We start from the raw sequence: 22,312 nt of genomic DNA, 5'->3' as shown, positions 1-22,312 counted from the left end.
AGCAGTTGGAGCCAAGCTATCAAGTGCCGAACCTCTGAGAGGAGGCAATGGCTCTTAAAACTTTGGAGTTAAAGTTATCCCCTTTGATCAAACACCAATGCTTCAGCTCAGAGAGTAGCGTTTCAACAGTTTTGGAGCCGAATGGGTCAGTAGTAGACAATAGGGTCAGAGAAGTAGCCAGAGTCTTGGTTAAAATAACCTTTGGATCAGACTGATTCCTGGGGCTCTCTGATCCAAGGACTCCAAAAATGAGTGGTCAAATCAGAGAAGGAGCAATTACAGACTGAAAAGGTTGGTGGCTCATGGATCCAATGGGAGACTAAGCTGGCAAAACCACCATCTGGACCTGTGGTCTGAGGAATTTCCTCATCATATCCACCTCCACTTCAGACAGACGATGTAGAGACCTAAATGGAAGAGGATATGGAAGATGGAGTTGAGGACTTGGGTGTTTCCTGCAAAAAGGAAGACCTCAGTCTCTGAGGTTACAGCTCTGGAGAGGATCTGGAAGCACATGGCCGCAGAGATGGCACAGCTGACTTGTGCTGGATCCAAGCATTTCAGATGAGAGATTTTAGGAACCTTCTTTGGAGGTTTTACAGTAGGCACAGGCTGTGGAGACCCGAAAGGAGAGCGCTTACAGTGCTCCCTGGGCTCCTTCGATCTTTGGAACAGGGTTTGAGACTCTGAAGATGAAGCTGAACCAGTAAGGAGGCCTTTCACAATTAGCTCATTCCTTCTATCACCAACTGTTCTAGCATTAAAGGCCAAACATATGGAACAAAAGGTGTCCTGAAATGCTGGACCCAAACAATAAACGCACTCGGAGGGCATCAGAATTGGGAATCTTATGCACACACAAGTGCATTTTTTTAAATCCAGTCAACTTATCAGCCATGTTGGAAAAAAATACCAAGTCAAAAGACAGAAAAAAATATTTTAGGAAGAAACAGAAAAGAACTACCAATTATGGTATTATGACAAATATCCAAGGGTACACAAGGAATAAAAAAAACTACCAACAATGGTAGTATAAAAATACTGAAGACTCAAGGTCATTGATAGTAAGGGGGTTAATACAACTAAGGAGAAAACGGTCAAAAGGTGAAAAGAAAATGCCAACTTTACTCAGCACCCCAAATGAGCTCGAGGAATCACAATCAACAGTCTTTAAGAGCAGCAAATGAGATCTGAAGGTTTGTTGGGGTCAGGGGCATTACGGGCAATTTATAAGATTTGGATCCTGGAATCTTTAAAGTGGAGGAGTCAAATCAAAGATTCGGATCTGAGCCCATTCATTAAAAATAGAAAAATGTATGTACTCACCATAATGTTCCATCTGTGTTGTCCATTGTTTCTTCAACTGACAAGTTCTGATCAGAGACTCAGATCAGACCGTCGCTTCTTCCAGAGTAAAGGTTCCTAGAACTCTCAAAACCCTCCCTTTACCCACAATGCCCCACCAACTTAACATACCTCAGAGTTTGGTGTCCTTAGATACAACAGGACAGTAGCAGAACAAAGAAAGGACAGCTGCAGCTCGAGTAAGGAATAGAGGCTCCTATAATGCCCTACAATCTCTCCAGAACGAATTAAGAGGGAGGGGGGTAGAGGAGTGGGGAGCTGAATGAAAATGGACAACACATTGAACGTTACAGTGGTTGCATAACTAATCTGTCATTTTCAAAGAGACTACTAAAGACCTAGTGGATTGGGCCCTGGCAGGTTTTGGTAAACTCAAGATGAACCCAATTTTCCATAAACAGAGGTAATGCAATCAATTAAACCATTTGGCCAATGTAACTTTACTGGACTGCTTAATCAGGTAGAAAAAAGGAAATAAAACTTAGATTTCCTAAAGTCTTTGGTTCTATGAAGGTAGAAATTAAGCTCTGTACATCCAACAAATGTAAATTTGGGGAAAAAACTGGGAGATTAATTACTTGGTTAATATTTGACAAACTACCTTAGGCCAAAAAGATAGGTTAGTTTGCACTGACACTTTCCTTGTGAAAAAGAATTGGATAAGGGTGTTTTGAAGACAGTCTAAAGTTCAGATGCTCTCCTGGCCAACGTGATGGCCACTAGCAAAATATTTTTCCCAGACAAAACATTTGAGGTCAGCTTTTGAAGATTCAAAGGGAGATGGAGTTAAGTCCTGAAGCATATTTAAATCCAAAGGTGGAGTAAGGTCTTTTAATGGTAGTCGGAGTAGTAAAGCTCCCTTGAGGAAAACTTTGCAAAGTTTAGAAGCAGCTAAGGTAGAGTTATTTATGCCAGGATAAAAGTTAAATGGCAGCCAAATGAACTTTAAATTGTTGGGAAACAAGCTTCTTCACTGAAAAAAACAAACATCAAGAATAGTTGGGATAGGTGCTGAAAAAGGGTCCAAGTTTTTGCTTAGGGCCCAAAAAACAAATCTTTTTCGTTTATTCTTGAATAGCTTTGTAGAAGCTATAAGAGAAAATAAAATGTGACTGATTGGAAAGAGCCTGGTCTATCTAGCAATCAGTGGAACTGGAGAAACCATGTGGTCAGCTTCAGGCAGGATACGTCTAGGTGAGTTATGCCAAGTCTGAGATGGATCTAGAATCCACAGTAGATGCACAACATGGTCAGAGGAATGGTAACCAAATCTGGAGTCAAATGAGTGCAACAACGAGGAGGACTGCACAATTCAACTGGATTACCTTCTAAAGGAACTTTGGAATTCATAGCAGGGTTAGAAAGGCATAAAGGAAACCAGAGGGCCAGTCATGAACTACAGCATTTCTGTGACTCCCCGGTGGAGGAATCAGAGCAATGAACTTACTGCATGTTGAGGGAAAAAGCAAAATATATCACAGCATGGGTGGCCACACTGACTGAAAATTCTCCCCACCACGTTGACACTGCCTCATGAGCAGTCCGTCAGAATGGATCTTAAGTTAGCCTGCAAGCACGTTCTCTTTCCTCAGTATGTGCACTGCTATTAGAAAGCAAATGGAAGATCACCCACTGCCATACTCATCTTCTCAACAAACAAGGCAAGATTTGGGTCCCCCCTCGTTTCTTGTTGTACCACACTATACATGTTGTCCACCTGTTTTCACAATTGTCCCAAAAGGGAAAAAGTCTTGAAAGGGCTGAAACACTAGCAGGACCTCTCTCATTTGCAGGACACATATGCACGTGGGCCTCTGCAAGGGACCATGCACCTTGGACCACCCTGCCAAAGTAATGTCCCCCCATCCAAGCTGGGAGGGGTCCATGGTTACTGTGGCTTTGGGAAAGGGAAGAACAAAGGGACAGCCTTCCCAGAGCTAGTTTGAGTGATTCCACCACAAGTCATCTTTGGCAAGCTCCAGTCATCTTGATTGGCATGGATAACAGATGATATAAACTTGACTATTGGATTTGAAAGACCATTTAAGAATTCTCATATGGAACCTGGCCAGTGGGACAAGGGTGACAGCTGCTGCCATGGAATCCAAAGCTTGAAGTATCAGTCGGGCTGGAAGTGATGAATTTTGGATCACTTTCTCAACATGGGATTGTGGGATGTTTCTTCAAGTGAAGGGAAGAGAAGCTGACTTTATCCAAACAAGCACCAGAGAACTCCAGATCTATGTTGGGGTGAGTTAAGATTAGTTTAACTGAATATTGCTAGATGGGAGCACAGCTGAGGTAAGTAGCCCCTTGCTGGTCATCAGTTGATGTCTGGTTCAAGCAGTCAGGAGCCAGTCATCTAGACGAGGAAAAACTCAATCCCAGCAGTCTCAAGTGAGCTGCTACAACTGGCTTGCATTTGAACATCCCGGGGACTGTGATGAGACCAAAGGGCAGTGCTCTGAACATATGAGTGGATCCCAGCAGGAAGTGTAGGCATCTCCTGGAGTGCCTGTTCATTTTGATGTGGTACATCTTCAGGATGCATGCTATCAAGCACATCCAAATAACCCTTCTGCAGAAGTGGCAGAATGGACGGAACTATGATCTGAAACTTTGTATACTTAATGAACTGGTTTAATTTGCCAAGATCCAGAACTGGTCTCAAGTCCCCAGGTCTTTTTATGGGGACTATTAAAAAGAATATTGAGCAAGTTCTGGACCTGGTCTGGTCTGGAGGGACCTAGTGTACAACTCTATCAGCTTTTTTATTTTTTAAAGAAGCTGTTTCCCTCTCACTGGGTGGATCAAGGATTTTCTTCTAAACTGCTGGAGAAGATTGGGAAAATAGTATGATATGACATCTCCATATAATCCTCTGCACCCATGACTCTTTTGTGATGGTTAGATTACCCCCAACTGCCTCATGAGGGGGACAGTCTTCCCTCCTTTTAGAAGCGCCAATAGAGGCAGAGAAAGAATCTCTAGATCCCTGGTTATGTGAACCACCTCTGCCATGAGAACAGTGTCTTCCATTCAAATTCCGCCTCCATCCCCTGGGGAAACTCTCCCCATGCAACCCCTGGAAAAGAAACTGGGATGTCTTAACATACCCTCTGCCACCTCACTGGTTCCTAGAGAAGGGCCTTTGAGGTGTAGAAAATGTACGCCCAAAGGCAAACAGGATTATTCCCCCTTGTTCACATCCGGAGTGTGAAGACCTGTCAAAGAGCACAACGCAGAAAGACAGTTTCACAAAATCATAAGCACAGCCAGGCATCTCCAATAGATATGCCTGAACCCCGAGGCCCACGAGGTACCTTCCATGGGAGATGAACCAGATATAGATTGGAAGGTTGCCAGATGGGACTAAAATTTATTCCTCTCCCTCGGAGACGCATGGACCTCGAAAAAGACTTAGTAAGCTCTTTGATCAAAGATCTTTGTAGTCTTGTAAAAATGTGACAAATAATTCAGCAACTTGAGAGCAGGTCACTCAAGGGATGGACAGAGGAACTCTTAGTTCCTTTCTTGGGGTCGCAGCAGCAACAACCATGGCATCAAACAGGTACTCAAGTTACTCCAATGTGCAGAGTCTTTGGGGGGGGGTCTTATCTGGACTCTTGGGAACAGACAACCATGTATGGTTCCTTTCACGCCCAATGAGAGAGGTCTACAAGTTCACTGACCAGGGGAGTCACGCAGGAGGTAGATGGGCCAGACCCAAAAGCCTCCAGGAAACACAGATTCCCCTTTTGTTTAAAGAGCTCCAGGATGCCTCCAAAGGAATCATCAGGTGATGATCTGGGGGTTCCCTCCCCTTCATCAAAATCAATGCCCTCCGTAAGTGATTCTGGGGGGAATCCAAGTGCCTCATCTTACAGGTGGTCTTCCAAGGAGCCTCTTCAGTGGGCTGTTCTGGAAAAGTATCAGAGAGACAAAGATGTCCTGATGGACCGGCTGGAGATTTGTTCGTGTTAGCTGTCCCAGTATAAGGGATGGTCGAGGCTCGGAGCAAAGACCCGGATGAGGCAGTGTTGTCTGACACGAGGACAGGAATGTCACTTCTCTAGCAAAGGAGAAGACCCTCTCCACAACCTTAAAGGCAAAATGCCTAGGGTACATACAAGTTGACAACACCAAAGATGGACCATCTTGGACTGTCAGCTCCTGCAACTCCAGTTATCACTCCACCTAAGGAGCGAGTCAGACCAGAGTTAGCCCATGTCAAGGCTCCAAAAGCTTCACAGTAGACTTCAATCCTCTAGATCCAGTGTAAATTCTTCAGCTCCGACAAACTGTGCCAGCTGTCTCAGGGGAACCATTGAAGTCTAAGAAAAAGTTATGTACTTGTACCATTCTGCTTTGTCCATTTTCAATCTTTTTCAACTGTTGAGTTTGGATCCAATCTTCAGATCAGACTCCGACATTACTTTAACTAGCGGCCACCAAAAAACAATCTCCTCCCTTACCCATAATGCACCAACCCCTAACATACCCCAGATCTTGTTTGCCGTTTTACCTAAAGTAGGACATACTAATATACATTTTTCATACAGACGAAACTATTTGGAGCTCAATGAGGGACAGCGAGTCCTCGTATGTTCTTGTTCTTCCAGAAATCATTTGAGAAAAAGGTTGGGAGTCAGTGGGTGGGAAGTTGAAGTAGAATGAAAATGGACAACACAGATGGAAGTACTTTATCTGATGACGTAAATTTTCATTCCATCCTCAACTCTGGACAGTGTCCCCAGCTACCTAAATTCACAGATGGACTCTAATGAAGGCTAATCCCGAGCACAATTAAAACCAAAGGCTGTTCTGCCCCTCAAGACCAGATCCAGTTTGTAATGAATAATAAAGTTATGAGGATTAGCCCAAGATGCAGCCGCACATGTCATCCATGGAAGCTCGAGAGAAACACTGAAGTGGCTGCCATAGACCTAGTTGAATGGGCTCTTAAAAGGTCTTCGTAAGAATAGGCACAATTTGTTGTAGATAAATGATATACAATCCATCAGCCATCTAGCTAAAGTTACCTTTACAACTGACTTGCTCAATTTAAAATATTAAAAGCAAACAATATGATCTGTCTTCCGAATTTATTTTGTCTTATGCAAGTAAAAACTCGTCTGTAGACATCTAACAAATGCAAGACATATTTACCTTTGTTCGTAAATTTAAGAAAGATGACCAGCAGATTAATGAACTGGTTAATATTGGATTCTAACACCACCCTAGGAAGTATTGAAAGGCTGGTATGCAATGATACTCTATCCTTAGAAAAATAGAGTACGGAGGTTTATAGGACAATGCTTGAAGTTCTAAAATTCTTCTAACGGAGGTAATGGCCACCAGAAACAGTTTTTCTAGGTCAGAAATTTAGGATCACATTTTGCTGCTGATTCAAAGGGAGAATAAATTAAGGCCGGCAGTACCAGATTTATATCCTATGGTGGAGTAGGATCTTTATAAGGTCTTAGTAAGAGTGCCTCTCAAAAGTCTTACAAAGCTTGGGATGAAGCCAAAGAACTGTTAAACCAAATTTAAAAGTTGGAAATCACTGCCAGGAGCCAACTCTTATTACAAAATGTTGCCAAAAACTCAAGACTTTGTATGGGAGCAGAGAAAGGGTCAATGCATTTCTGATGTACCCGAAAAACAAACCCTTTCCATTTACTTCTCTAAAGTTTTCTTGTAGAAACCTTATGGGTAGACGGACGGGGAAAGAGAGCATTGGCTGTCTGGCTATTCATGGAATTGGAGAAACCATGCTGTAGCTTCAGGTTTGATATCTCCAGATAAAATTATGCCTGTAGGGCGAGAGACTAGGTCTGGAATCAGATCCAGAATCCAAGGTGGGCAAAGATGAGGACAAAGGAAGGGGAACAAAGTCCATCAAGGTCAGTAAGATGTAATGAGGAGGACTTTACTCTTCAAACCAAGCAGCGTTCAGCATAAGTATCAATATTAGGGGAGTTGGGACGTAGGGCTTACAGATGGCCGGGGGGTGCCAATTGTAAAGTAGAGCATCCCTCTGATTCCCCCAGTGGGGTTCAGGGCAAAGAAGCTGATGCACTTTAAGGGAGATGCAAGATCGTAGCAAGGCTGGTCCCACAGACAGAAAATCATTCCTGCCACTTTCATGCCGAGACCCCACTAGTGAGACAGCAGAATGGATCTAGTCAGTTTTGTCTGCTATCACAATGGGATTCCCAGGAATGTATGTTATCAGAAAGTGAGGGCTTCTTGATGCAAGGGATAAGAACTGGTTCCCCCTCGTTTATACACCAGACTACTGACATGTCTACTGCAACTATCCCGAAAAGGAGGCAGTATTGAAAGATCTGCAATGTTAAGAGCACTGTTCTCATTTCCAGGTCACTGATGTGTGGATTGGCCTCTTCGCAGGACTAAGTGCCTTGGATAGTCTTCCGCAGGATGCCCCCCCCCCCACACACACACACAATCTAGGAAGCGTCTGTGGTTACTACACCTTGGGAAAATGACAGCGTCCTTGTAGAACTTGATGTGATCAAATCCACTACCAAAGTTAGTGTGCGCCCGAGTGATTCTTATTTGGGTGTATATGTGTTGATAAAGAATAGAACACAGTGTTGCTAACATCCACGGAATCCTCACATGAAATCTTGCTAGAGGAACAAACTATGGCTGACAGATCACAAAGCTTGAAGAATTAAATGGGCTGAAATTGTGGTACTGTAAATTATTTTTCTGACGTGGAATCTGATAGCCTGCACTCGAGAGGAACAGAAGCTGTCAATGAAACTGTATTAAAAACCACTCCTATTAAGTTTAATGTCTTGAGACAGCTGTAACTGAGATTTGTAAATTTTTGATTATCCCCAGGTGGGAGCAAGTCTCGAGTCCCAGATCTCTTGCTCTTACTAGTAGATGCTTGGTCGGGGCAGTAATGTGGCAGAAACACTAAATCCATGCAGTCTCAAGTGAGCTGCTACCACTGCCATGCATTTGAACACCTTGGGGGCTGTGTAAGGCCAAAGGGCAATGCTCTAAACTGGTAGGGAGTGGCTCCCAGCTGGAAACAAATATATTCTGGACTGTGTTCATTTTTATAGGACAGACTTTCAGGACCCATACTATTGAGCACATCCAGTTATACTTGCCTAAAAAAGGCAGAATGGATTGAACAGGGACCTGTTTCCCACAAGAAATACAGTTATTCACTTTTTCTGACATCCGGTAAACCACTGAGGCAAGAAAAAACCAAAATATTCCCCAACGGGGTACTTAACCAACTCTGACTTCGGTCTGAAACTCCGAATTCGAAAAATTTCAGAACGCCGAACGGCACTTGCAATACTGCTTCTGCATCGGACCATGCGGCAAAAAAGACTGAGGATATGACGGCGGTCATGCGCATTTGTACCCTGACGTTCTGATGTCAGTCAAATGCGCCTTGACCGACGTCAGCCTTATACTCTGATATTCGGGCCGACCGAGGGACAGCGGACTACCCAAGTGTTAGGACTGCAGCAATGTGAGATGAAGAACATCTGTCAAACTGCTTTGCAAAATGCATCTTTAGTCCCCTGTTTTCTTTGGCACTAAAGAATCTTGAGCAAGTTCTGGGTTCTAACTAGTCTAGGGAGACCTTTTGGATGACTCTTCTAGCAGTCTGTATTTCTAGTGCTATTGCTTTCCTCTGGGTGAAACAGAATTCTGCAATATAGGTGGAGGTGGTAGGCAAGACAGAATTGTTTAACTTCTGAAAATAATCACCCATGTATCTGGTTATATCTAGCCAGGCTCTCTGGTGCAGGAATAAACAACCCCCCCAACTGCCTCCAAAGGTGGACAATAAAAACTCCACTCAGGACCCCTGGTTCTGCAGGATTCCTCTGCCTCGTGGATAATGCCGTCCAGAGATCCCCACTCTGCCCCTAGGAAAAATTTTTCCAAGAACCACTTGGAGATGACAACGGGACTTCCTGAACCACATTTTTTGACCTCTTCGTTCATTCCTAGAGAATGATCCCAGAGTCGAACTGCAGAAAGGGTCTTTCTATCTTTTTCACATCTGGAGAGAGTCTATAACTTTAGGGCTAAAACTGCGGTCAAAGGGTACAATGACAAATTAGTACTTAAAGAGCTCCAAAAAAAAAAAAAAAAAAAAAAAAAAAAAAAAATCCAGGCATGCCTAATGGAATTGCCTGAACCAGACACCCTTGAGACACCTTCAGCTGCTTGAAAGATGAGCCTCGTGGACAAATTAGAAAAACTGTAAGGTAACCAACTGAGAGGCCACAGAAGTCAGTCTCAGCAATATTGGTCCCAGAAAGGTATTATGACAGCTCTATCAAATCCCTCTGCTGTCTCAAAGTGCACCAGATAATTCAGTGAACTAAAGGCAAAAGTCGGAGTCACACATGCCTTCTGAATCTGTCCAACACTCTAAACTCCCTTGTTAGGGGTATGGACAGAGGAACTTTGTTCAGCAAGTTCCTTCTGTGGCCACCACACCATAGCCTCTATGGGCACTACCCAGCTCTAGTATTCCCTACCTAGAGATGGGGCCGGAATCTGATCTCGTCTTTTGTGGGTTGCATCAACTGAGTGAGGCTTCTTCCATGCCCACTACAGATAACGTCAACAAGCTCATCAGTGGGTGGAGTAACCCAGAAGGTGGAAGGGCCAGCTCCAAAGGCTTCCAGGAATACGGTTAGCTCTTATCAGAGGACCAACCACCCCTCTACTCAAGGATCAATAAAGTCTCCAAATGAAACTTCTTCAGGTGGTGATCTTGGAAACCCATCGCTTTCATCAAGATCAGTAACTTGGGTGATAGATTCCAGAGGGAAGTCAAGAGCGTCTCCTCTTGCACTTACAATACTTCACTCCAGCATCACACTGAGTACGCTCTAGGACCAGGAAGAGACTATAAACCCTGCTGGGTAGCCTGGAGACGGAGGTGGCTGTCCTTGTGGCACAGAACATGGCTCAAGGTACAAACCTCAGATGCAGAGGGAGTAGGATCAGTCTGTCCTGCTACAGCAGAGAACACACTACCTCAACGGCAGATCATTCAGGGAGAAGACAGATAATGAAGCACAGAAGCCAGGCTTCTGGCCCATCTGTTCTCTCTGCACCAAAGGCAATCTACCAGAGGCAGAAGTCTGAGCAGAGCTGTGCAATGCCAAGGCTCTGAAAGGCGGATACTACGCAAACTTCTGAGTTGACTAAAGGCTCGGATTCAAAAGGGGTGCTTCAGCTTAGAGTGTCATCTAGCTCCAAATACATCTGAGCCGGTACACTCATCTTTGGATCCAAAAATAAGGACATCTTCTGGACACTTCTGGTTTCGATCTGAAGCCTCTGATCCAGGAGCTCTGAAACAATTTGGTTGGATCACAGAAGCAGCTGAAATCAGAGTAGTAGGATGACAGGCTTCCTGACACAAAGTGGTAGGAGCCAGGATAACTCCCATCTGAATTTACACAGAAAGGAATCTCATCATTCTGTCCACCATCAGCTTCAGTCAAACTTCTGGAAGAATGACAAAGCCAGGGATGGGGACTTAAGACGGTCACTGTTCCAATAAGGGAGAAAGTACTCTGGAAAGTACCAAATCCAAACTTTGTTAGTATATGGGTTCTGGGTAATGGTCTCTGATCCAAAATGCTTGTATCAGAGAAGGGTTTTGTCAGACCCGATGGCACTTGGACCACAGCAGCCTTCAGATCCAATTTATGCTTCTTTTTGGCAAGTCCTAGGAAGATTGAGTGGAGGATCCCGAAGGTTTAGGAGACTTAAAATGGAAGGTGCCTTAGATTACAGTTTGCGGTAATGAGCTCCAGCAACAGCTTCTGAAAGGAAGTAGGAAGTAACCCCTTAAAACAAGTTAATTTTTTCTGTCTGCAACAGCATGCAGATTAAAATTTTTGCAGATGGCACAATCAACTTGATGGTCCAAGCCCAAACAATACAAAGTGTGGGTGTCAGACAGGGGCAACTTGTGTCAGCACTTTTGGCACTTAAATCCCAAAGGGCATTTTTCTGACATCGTTACACAAATTAAATGGTATTTTTTATAAAGAATATAGACAAGATACCATTAATGGTATCAAGAATTACAGTGTATAAAGAAAAATAGAAAACAAATACCAACTATGGTATTGAAGAACTACATGAAGTGCAACAAAGAGGATAAACTATTAATATTAAATCATAGTATTTTGAAATGATTGCTAGAGCGCTCAAGATGAGCGCATCTAAATGCAAAAGCAGTAAACAAGGTCTGGGGTACATTAGGAGGTGGTGCATTAGGAGTAAGGGAGGAGCTCAGTTTTTGGTGACCACGAGCTAAACTAACAGCAGAGTCCGATACAAGATTTGGATCCAAACCAAACAGTTGAGGACAGAATAAAAACAGACTCAGATCAAACTGATCTGGAGCCTTCTGCTCAGAGATCCAGGGGGGGGGGTCTAGATTTGATCCAAAGACTGAGGGCCAAATCTGAGAAGGAGATACCAAAGGAGAGGTGGACAAAATGCCTCGCAAACCCAGCAAGAGTCTGAGCCTGGAGAACCTTCATCTAAATGTGTGCTGAGGAACTTCATACTGTCCATATCAGCTTTGACAGGCTTCTAGAAAATCTAAGGACATGGTGGACAGAGGCCTGAATTGTCTTCATGGGGACCCCTCCAGGAAATACAAGGGAGCTTAGATGAAAGTGGATCAGAGAGAAGTGGCAGGGATTGAATCTGGAGAGACCTGGGTTTCAGAACAGCCAGGTCTAAGGCAGACAGATCAGATGTCTTAAGTACCTCTGCAGAAGGCTCTGTTGAAGGAGCTGATGAAGCTGAAGGACACCTTTTGTGGGACTTCTCCTTTGACAGTGCCAGACTTGTTTTAGTTAGGCTTCTTGGAAGGGGTGCAAGTCTCAGCAACTGAGAAAGTAGACGGGAGAAGACCTCTTAAAACTAAACTTGTTTTCTAAGGTCTGTTAAATATGTGGAAATAAAACAGGAGCAGATCTCAGTCCACTTCAAAGTGAGCAGGACCTAGATAGTACGCACATTCCCTGTGGCCATCGGATTTGGGAAGCTCCAGCCCACAGGTAACATTTTCTGAATCCTGAAGGTTTAAAAATCGGACATGTTAGAAAACTCCACGACACAGCAAGCAGACTAATACACAAGCTACTGTAAAATAAAAGTGTAGTAATTTTTTTAGACAGAAAAGGGAATAAAAATAGACGAGGAAGAAAAGGAAAGAAAAGTAACCAACAATGGTAAATGAAGTACTCTGCAAAGTAAGAGATACTAACAATGGTATCAAACAGTACCAAAAAAACGGTGGCTCAAAAGGATTCAATCAATAGCTGAACTAGCTTACAGAATATGGGAGGGAAGAGAAAACCATAAAATAAAAAGATAAGCTAACTTATGAATCAGAAAATATAAAACTCCAGGAAACACAAGAGTAAAGGGATCCGCTTCTAAAGCTAATGGCGGCAAACGAGATCTGAGAAATGTTAAGCTTGTGGGCCATTATGGCTAAAAGGAGGAGCTTCAGAGTTCTAGATCTGAGCAGCTGGCAGAAGCGGCCATGTCAGATCTAAACCAATCAATTGAGGAATTAAAAGGACAAAGATGTAATGATTTTATGGTAAAATGGCAATGCTAAGGTTCACAATCCCTTGCACTAAAAGTAATTCTACATGAAATTTAGACAGTCAAATCCCCCCACCCCACATACCGTACGAGCCTTCACAGGTTAACAAATCCCCTTGCAGGTCTCAACAGTCCGCAGATTACTTTCTAGCATAAAAATTAAAATCACAGAAAACGAAAGTTTCCTCAAAATTAAAGGGGAAGGTTTTCCTTATTTAGGTACTTAACTTCCCAACCTTGAAGGATTGCTAGCATAATTTAAAAAGTTGCATGCTTACCATAACTAAGCATCTGTGTTGTCCATTTTCATTCTTCCTCCTGAATGAGTGTGGCTCTGTCCCTCTTATCCAACTGACTATATTCCAGACTTCAGATGAAGCTCTCGAGCTTCTCCCTCTACCCATAAGGTCTTATTCCAATCCCTCTGCTGCAGACAGAGTTTGCTGCCATATATCCCAATAGTTAAACACAGACCTGTATAGCCTAATAGAAAAGGCAGGGATCCAAACCCAGAACTGTAGGTGTCCAATACAGTCCAATAGGTCTCTCCAGAAAAAAACAGAAAGGAAGGCTGTTTTCCAAGAAGGAAAAATTTAACTCTGCACTTGCAGCTGGCTCAAGAGGAGAAAGAGCCAATTTTTCCAATACAAAGTTAATGTCCCAGGCTGGAGTTGGGCTCTCCTGGATGGTCTTAAGTTTTTGGTCCCTCTGAGGAACTGCTTGAGCAGTGGGGTGAGTGAAGAGGGGTGGTTCTGTGTTGTAATGAGCTGAAATGGCTGCGGTGTGAATTTTGATGGAGGAAAAAGAAAGGCCCTTGTGAAGCATCTCAGTTAAGTATTGAAGAATCTGAGGTAAATTGGGTGCTGCTGTGCCCATCCCTTGAGTTTGGTTCCAGGCAAAGAATATTTTCCATTCTTCAACATAAGATTTTCTATCACTAGGCCTCCTTGCCTCCAACATGACACCCAACATTTGTTTACTGAGGGATGGTGAAGGAGAGATTAGGACATTAGCCAGGCTGTCAGGGTTTGAAGTGGAGGGTGCAGAATCTGGCTCTCCTACTGTGACAGCAGGGTAGGGGGTCTGAGGCAGGTGCCATGGAGCCAGCAGTGAAACTGTGCAAGAGGGGGTACCAGAGTTGGTGTGGCCAGTCTGGTGCAATCAGTATCGTCCTTGGTTTGTCCGGTTTGATCTTTAGTAGTACTTTGGAAAGGCAGAAGAGGAAAGGCATAAACTGATAGATTTTTTCCAGCTGAAGGACAGAGCATCCACTTTCCAAACTTGTTTGTGGGGAGTCCTTGTGCACAATTTGTCCAATTGGTAGTTCTGAGGGGAGGCAAGCAGGTCTATATCTGGGCTCCCTCATTTGTTTACCAGCATATTGAAAATCTTTGGTTCCAGTTTCCACTCATGTGGGTCCATGAGATTTCTGCTTAGTCTGCCAGTGTCTTTAGTTTTCCTGGCAGGAATTGAGCCTGTAGATGCACTTGGTAGCTCAAGTCTCTGTTCCACAGAGCCATGGCTAGTCTGCAGAGGGGGGTAAGAATGGGTATCCCCCCCTGCTTATGTACCACATAACAATGGTGTTGTCAGTCTTTACCATTAATTGTTCTGAAGAAATGCGGTCCTTGAAGGCTGTCAGAGCATTCTGTACAGCTAACATTTCTTTTCGATTGATATGCAGGTGCATTTGACTGGTTCCATTTGCCCTGAATGCACTTCCCTGCCAGGTGAGCCCACCCATGCATAGTCTAAGGCGTCTGCTGTTAGGGCTTGGGTGGCAGGGGGCAGAGTGAATGGTAGTTCCTTGTTTAGGTGGCAGGACTCTGCCCACCAAAGGAACTCTGTAGGCAAGGTACGATAGGGATCATTGCTTCTAGATCCTGAGAATGTTGACACCATAGGCTTTTTAGATACCATTGTAGTTTCCTCATATGCAGTCTTGCATATGGAATTAGTAGAATGCAGGAGGCCATGAACCCCAAGACTTGCAGAATTTGCCTTGCAGATAACAGGGTTTTTGTGGCCATTAGTCTGAAGTTGTCAAATTAATTGATTCCTCTGGCATGAGGAAAGTCATCTGGGAAGTTGTGTTCAAGCTTGCTCCCAGGAATATAATTTGTTGACAGGGTACTAGATGTGATTTTCCATTTATGGTGTACCCCAGACAAGTTAGCACCTTTTGTACAAATGGCAGACTATTCAAAAGTATGTCCTGGCTTTCTGCCTGATTTAGACAATCATCCAGGTATGGGTATATTTGAACATTTCTTCGCCTGCAAAATGCAAGGACTGGAGCTATGCACTTTGTGAATACCCTGGGCGCAGTAGACAAGCCAAAGGGCAGTGCAGAGAACTGATAGTGCATGTAAACCTGCTTTGAAGCGTAGGTATCATCTGCAAGATTCCCTGATTGGGATGTGCAGGCAGGCTTCTTTTAAATCCAGTGTTACCAACCAGGCATCTTTGCCTAGCATAGGAAGTAACTGGTGAAGAGTTAGCATCTTGAATTTTGGAATCACCAAAAAGGTGCAATACGGAAAGGTCCAGGATAGGACGCCCCAAGAGTGGTCTTTCCTGGGTACCAGGAAAAGTCTTTAGTAGAAACCTTGTCCCTTTTCCTCTTCTGGTACAGTTTGAATACTCTATTTCTTAATAGAGTACTTGCTTTTGAACCTCTGCCCACTGATTTGGGGGTAGATCTGGCCAACCGTTTGGGGTTGGTAACGTGTGGAAGTGAAATCTGCATCCTTGGGAAACTTTAACCTCCATTTGTCCTGGGTAATTAGTTCCCAGTTTTTTGCCTGCAGAGCAATCTTTCCCCTTAAAGGAGCAGTCAGTTGAGAAGTGCTTGGAAGTTTTAAAGTCAAGTCACAGACAGTTTAACATAGGAGGAGTCTTACTACTTCCCTGATTTGGAAGTGGGAGCCCCCCACTGTTTAGTCCTGTGCGTACCCTGGGACTGAAGCCTGGGTGTTCTGCTGCTTCTGAGTTTGGACTGAGAAGGCCTGGAAGAGGCAGGAAAAGACCAATTCTTATAGGGCCAATGCCTACTAAATCTTGAAGGTTGTACTTGTAGGAAATCTTTAACAGTTTGCATAGATTTAGCTTTTTCCTCCATCTTTTTAAGAACAACTTCTGCTTTGCTGCCAAACAGGCGGTCCCGATTTAAGGGAGCATCCAACAATTTAGCTTTAACATGATCTGGCAAAGATTGCTCCTTAAGCAAAGCATGCCTTCTAAGTACAGACCCAGTGACAGCAGCCCTGCAAGATGCCTCTAGTCATCAAAACCACATTGCAAAGTATGCTTTCCAACCTGTTCAGCAGAATGCATTAAATCCTGTAAATCCTTATTTTCAGCACAATCAGGAATCATCATTTTCTGTTTAAGCAATCCAATGATATACTGCTGACACTAACATAAGAAACTGGCAGTTCAAGGCCCTAATGGCCAAAGTTGCAGAATTGTATACTTCCTTACCCCATCTATCCAGCGCCCTGGAGTCTCTACCAGAGGGGGTAGGAATTTTGGCAGTAGTAGCCTTGATGCCCTTGGGTCCCTGTGAAATGGTCTCAGGATCCGCAGTAGGATTTTTAAAAATGAACTTGTGAGTCAGGAACCCTGTAATATCTATCAGGTTTTCTGGGAACAGGAGGTAGAGAGTCAGGGGCCAAGCTAGATTCAGAAAAGGCATCAACAATGTCTAGTACAGGAGGGATAGCTAAAGGCCTGTGCTGGGGCAGGAGTATGAAATCTCTAAGCCTCTTATTAGAATCAGAGTAATCCTGGCTTTCCCAGCGGAAGTGCTCCCTAAGAGAATGCAGGGTTTCACCAAAAAGAGAAATCCTATGGGGGGAAGCAGAGGGAATAGAGTCCTCTGCATCAGAATCCTCATAGGTAGATAAGGGTTAAATCCTGGTCAGAAGAAACAGTAATTTCAGAATCCTGTCAGAAGTATCATAAGCAAATTCACTCCTAGGTCTATAAGGGGAAGCCAACCTTCCCCCTCTAAATGTAATAAGGTTTTCAGCCATTCTTCTGTTTTTTTTTTTTTTTTTTAGGCATAGAGGCTTGACCATGCGGGCTGGGCATCTGTTTCCTAGGCATAGTTCGAGTTTTAGGCCTTGAAGAAGAAGATGGCATTGGTTTAATATGCAAGTCAGTAGGGCCTGAATACACCCTCAGAAGCTGGTACGTGCACAGTGGATCCGGACCCATCCAAGCTAGAGACATCCGCAGGTTCTACAGTTGAAGCACCTTGCGGCATCCCGGACTCCGAATGGGTCTCAGAGGCCTGCAAATCTTAAGTAGCGGGTATCAGGGGCTGCTAAAGCATCTCACTGAGTACCGGCAAACTGGCAACCAGCTTAGAAGGGTAGTCGGCAGCTTTGGACCTAGTCGGATGGCTTACCGAAGACATATCTGGTAATTGAACAGAGTACCAAAATATTTAAAAGTGTAAATATACCGACTAATAGTTCGTTGCTTAAATAAGGCACAAAACTGACAGCAAGGTATGTTGTGGTCAGGGCCTAGGCAAGGAATACAGTACGAATGAAAATCTTTGAGGTATTTTCTTTCCACAACAAATACAATTACGGACTTTTACTGACATCGGTTTACAACAAGAAAGTTTCCCCAACGGGGTACTTAGCTTTAGTTTAAACACTTCGGTTCTGAAACTCTAATACGAAAATTTCAGCAGTCGGCAGACTGGAACTTGTGAACTGCTTCTGCTTCGGGCACCATATGGCAAGAAAGACTGAGGTAATGGCATTGGCTGCATGCTTCATACTCCTGACATCACGGAAAATGGGATCGCAACCGTCGCAGGACCCAAGACTTGGATAATCAGGCTGAGGGCTACTGTAAGCAGATAACCCAAATGTGATGACTGCAACAGTGAAACAAAGAACATCTACCAGTCCACTGGAAAACTCGCATAAACAAACATGCCAAAGGTAGTAGCATTACAGCTGCTGCCATGGAACCTAGTGCATGAAGTACTGACTTTGCCAGAAGAGATGAATGGGAAAGCTGAACACAAACCTAGCTTCTGATAGAAATCAGGAGGTGGTAAAATGCTACTTGTGTTGTCATATCTAGAACAGTACCAATAAACTCCAGGCTCTGAACTGGTGTCAAGTTAGACTTGGCATGATTTACTGCTATACTCCATGATTTTCAAATCTGGAGCAAATAGTCCCTGGCATGCAGAAGGTGATGCTTGGTTGGAGTGATACGGAGCCAGTCATCCAGATATGGAAACACTGGGAGTCCTTTCAGTCTCAAATGAGCTGCCACCACTGCCATGCATTTTGTAAACACCCTGGGGCTATGGCAAGTCCAAAGGGAAGGGCTCAGAACTGGTAATAGCTGGCTCCCAGCTGAAAGCATTAATGTCTTCTGGATCGCCTATTTTGCCATTATAGAGCTTTAGGATGCTTACTATTAAGCAGATCCAATTGTCCTTTTAAAGAAAAAGTCATGGTTCAGTCCATACTACCATCAGAAACTTATTTCTTCAGACTTAAATTGCTTGGATCCAAAATGGGTCTGAGATCCCCTGTTTTCCTTGACATTAAAAAGTGTTAAGTTCCAAATCCTATTTGGTCTAGTGGTACCTTTTGGATGACTTCTGTCTAGCAGCTTTTGGATTTCTTGTGCTGCTGCCTTCCTTTGACTGGCTGGATCAGGAAGCTTCTTCCTTTTGTGGGATGGGAGAAGGAAAATGAAATGTAATCTCTGGATAGTATTCTTAGCATCCATAAATCTGGTTATATTTGCCCAGGTGTCTGGGTGCAAGTACAGTTCACCCCCAACTGCCTCCAGAGTTGGGGCAGTCAGGCAGCACTTTAGGAGAGCTGAAAGGTCCCGTCTGGAAAAGAAATCCTGAAGCCCTGGTTCTGCGGACCAAAAATACAGATCCCTCTGGTGAAGAGTATTGGAAAGACTAGTCACCTTTCTGTTTTAAGATTTCTAAGCCATCTCCAAAGGAGATGTCATCTGGTGGTGATCTGGGGGGAATCCTTCCCCATCAAAACCAGTATCCTCTGGGAGACTCCATCAAGGAGTCAATGAGTCTCCTTTTACACATTCTCTTCCAAAGCAGCTCCTCTGTGGGGTGTTCAAGCAAAGTGTAGGAAGAAGGGAAGTTCCTCTACTAGAGCTGGTTGGACACAAATGGAACTGGCTGTCTTTGTGGAGTTGATCTGATCAACTTACAGCTCGGAACCAATGAGAGAAAAAGGGATATGATCATAAAAATGAGGGGGCAGTTCTCTTTGGAAGAAAAAGCCCTTTACACTACTTTGAAAGCAGACGGACCTAGATAGACCCAAACCCACTGTCAAAACACAAACTCCCAATGAAATTAAGTCTAGACCTCCCTCTGATCCACACAGAGTGAAACCGGTTCTGAACTGTCCAGGGCCAAGGCTATGAGGGGAACGATAGAGCCAAGAAAAATAGGAATCAAATCTATCCCCTTGATGAGACACCAACATTTCAGCTCAGTGACCCATTCTGATCCAAGGGCATCTGAACAGAACTAGCAAAGGATATAGTTGGAGTGAAAGAAGAAGCCTTCTGCAGATCTGACACTGGAGCTCGCAGGATTTCAAATACTGGGACTCTAGAAACAGACCAGAAGAGGAGATAGGATTTTCAACGTGGTATGCATACTCACGGATCTAATAAGGGACAGAGCTGTAAGACCCCTACCTAGTTCAGAACGCTGATAAATTTTCGCATCATCCTACCCACATCCACTTCCGATAAGCTTCTGGAGGACCTAGAGAGGTAGATGGTAGCCCGGAATGCTTCTTTGGAGTTTGAAGCAATTGAGAAAGCAGGGTGGGCAGAACTGGCTTTACAGCAAACTCTGAAGTAAGACTCCTATATGAAATAGTCTGCTTCAGAGCAGAGGATCTAGGATCCAAAGAGTGGCACTGTAGCAATTACCGTTATAACTGAAAGAGCTGAAGCCTTATGATCTGAAGTCTTCAGATCCTATTGAGTCTTTGCATCAGTCAGTGTCCGATCCAAAGATTTTCTACTTTTTAAAAGAGGCTCCGAAAAAGACCTGTGAGACTTTGGAGGGCAGTGTTTCCTACACTCCAAAGGAGCATATTTTCTAGTTTTGCAGGGAGAAGTCTCTTTAGAATATGTTTGTTACATCTGCCTGGGCTCCTGTGTTAAAGGTAGGGCAGATCTTACAGTGTCCAAGTGCCTGGCTCCAAGACCGTGCACGCAATCCTTGTGGTAATCTGAATTTGGGATTTCATGCCCACAAGAAGTGCATTTCTTAAAACCTGTTGGTTTACCTGACATAGGTCACTATCAAAAAAGATTTTCCTGACTTCTTACTGCTGTAGAGCAATTTTATCAATTAATAGATACTCAAGTTAATTTATTTCATGGTAATAAATTATTTTTTTTACAGAAATTTCATCCTGGTGTAAGCTAGCAGTTTTAGTTTTTAGCTTCAATGGAGCAGGGATAAAGTGTTGAACCAACTTAAGTCTCATCCACAAATGCGTAGCTTAGAAGACATTCCAGTCTAATTGTTTTAACAAACTTCTTAACTGGCATAAGCTGACCCATCCCAGAAGAAAAGACTAAGCTCCATTTACCTCTGCTCCATAACCACAAGATTCAAGACCAATGTCCAACATCAAGGGCTACAGCCAATTACACAAAAGCAAGGTAGTGCAAAAACCTCCAAATGCACTTCCCAAGGTGAAAGTTAAGGAAGCTTCCCTGCCCAATCTGGAAATCACAGCATCAGCTAAGGACCGTTTAGGGCTCTAGTCCTTAGACAAAAGTGAGCTCACAGATTGTATGCAGATACGAGTTGCTGACATGACACTGGGATTTTACCTTGGAGAGAGCTCAGGCCTGGACCTGCTCACTGGCTGTCTCTGTAGAGATGCTGTAAATTACCGGGGTTGTGAGGACTCTCCTACTAGTCCTCCACATGAAGAGCTCATGGCCACTCATTTAATGTCAAAAATCCAAGTTGTACCTCTGACACCACACTAAAGGGAAATGCAGATCCTGGCTGCAAGACAACAGCTACACATGCTGTTATGACATGCAAACACAGGGACTAAAAGCTAAATTATAAAAAAAATAGCTCAACTGGAAGTCCTAGGGACTTCACTGCATTACATAGAACTCACTCAGGCACCCTCAAATGTAGTATTCTTCTGCAAATAGAAGTCAAAAATACAGACAGCGACTTAGAGGATCACGTCATTAAAGTTTGAGGGACTTTCATTTAAATGATCTGGATGGTGATGACACTGCAACTCCCCTCACCATTTAACCTTCCACCGGGGTCAAGTGCTAGCCTAGATCAACATTTAAAAAAGGGACAAACTGAACACTAAGGGTGGCAGATAAAGCATGGAACCAAGTACTTTCCTGCCTCAGTTGGGATCACACTCATTTTTAAAACAATACATAATGAAACATTACTGTTAAGATCTCAGGAAACCTATGCACTCACAGGCAAAGGTCCAGGAGGCTGTGCAGATGTCTCTTGCCCACGGGCTCTTCCTCTAGCACGGGCTCGAGCTCTTCCAATCATCTTCTCTACTTTAAATGCTTTGCAGATGCACAATTCCCCAGATGAATCAGCAGCAATCTGACGGTTGGGTCGACGGATGAATACCTGTCAATGTTGATGTTGAAAACAAGAAACAAAAATGTTAAGATAACAGGTACTACAGGTAAAACTTAATGCAAAGCTCAGCAGTTCCACATATGCTGCTAAACTATTTGATTATTAAGGCAGAAGATGAAAGGTCATCCAACTTGTCTGCTACCCCCAAAGAAAATGAGCAATTTCCACATTTAGCTTTTTTTTTACCCTAGGTTACTATAAATACCACACAACGTGCCAAGCTTCTTCTCCAGCTTTCAAAGTTAACCACATCCCAAATCATATATGTACTGATCTGGTCAATAATATGCCATACCAGGTCCCATCACTGCCTTTAACTCTTCTACATGCCATTTTACCTGCAGACTCCTGAAATATAAATTTTTCTAATCTGCCTTTTTATCCAATTTTATACTATGCAACACTGCTTTTTGATCACTTTCCTTAAAAAAAAAAAAGTTAAATACTTCCAAACACAGAAGCAAGCACGGACAGACTTCCAGTATGGGGCCCCTGCTGTGCGCATAGAGTCAGCCACTCCTAGTTAGTGGATCTGTAACAAGGAGTCTCTCCCAAATAAAATGTGTTTAAAAAAAGGGACAGATGAAGTGTGTG

At 43.6% G+C, this 22,312-nt stretch overlaps 1 protein-coding gene across 1 annotated transcript in view; it reads right to left on the bottom strand.

Annotated features, from left to right (window-relative positions):
• LOC122800343 (piwi-like protein 1) overlaps positions 1 to 21,708 on the bottom strand; it is a 785,589-nt gene extending 763,881 nt beyond the window's left edge. Inside the window, exon 1 of the mRNA XM_044069792.1 lies at positions 21,542 to 21,708. Coding sequence (XP_043925727.1) covers positions 21,542 to 21,622 — 81 coding nt within the window. The 5' untranslated portion in view covers positions 21,623 to 21,708. The remainder of the gene's footprint in view (positions 1 to 21,541) is intronic.
• Between the last annotated feature and the right edge of the window lie 604 nt (positions 21,709 to 22,312).

The sequence above is a fragment of the Protopterus annectens genome, chromosome 4.part0, assembly GCF_019279795.1.
Source record: "Protopterus annectens isolate FY-2018-M chromosome 4.part0, PAN1.0, whole genome shotgun sequence".
Lineage (NCBI taxonomy): Eukaryota > Metazoa > Chordata > Ceratodontiformes > Protopteridae > Protopterus > Protopterus annectens.
Note: the sequence above shows the minus strand (reverse complement) of the source record. Positions and strands in the feature narration are given on the sequence as shown.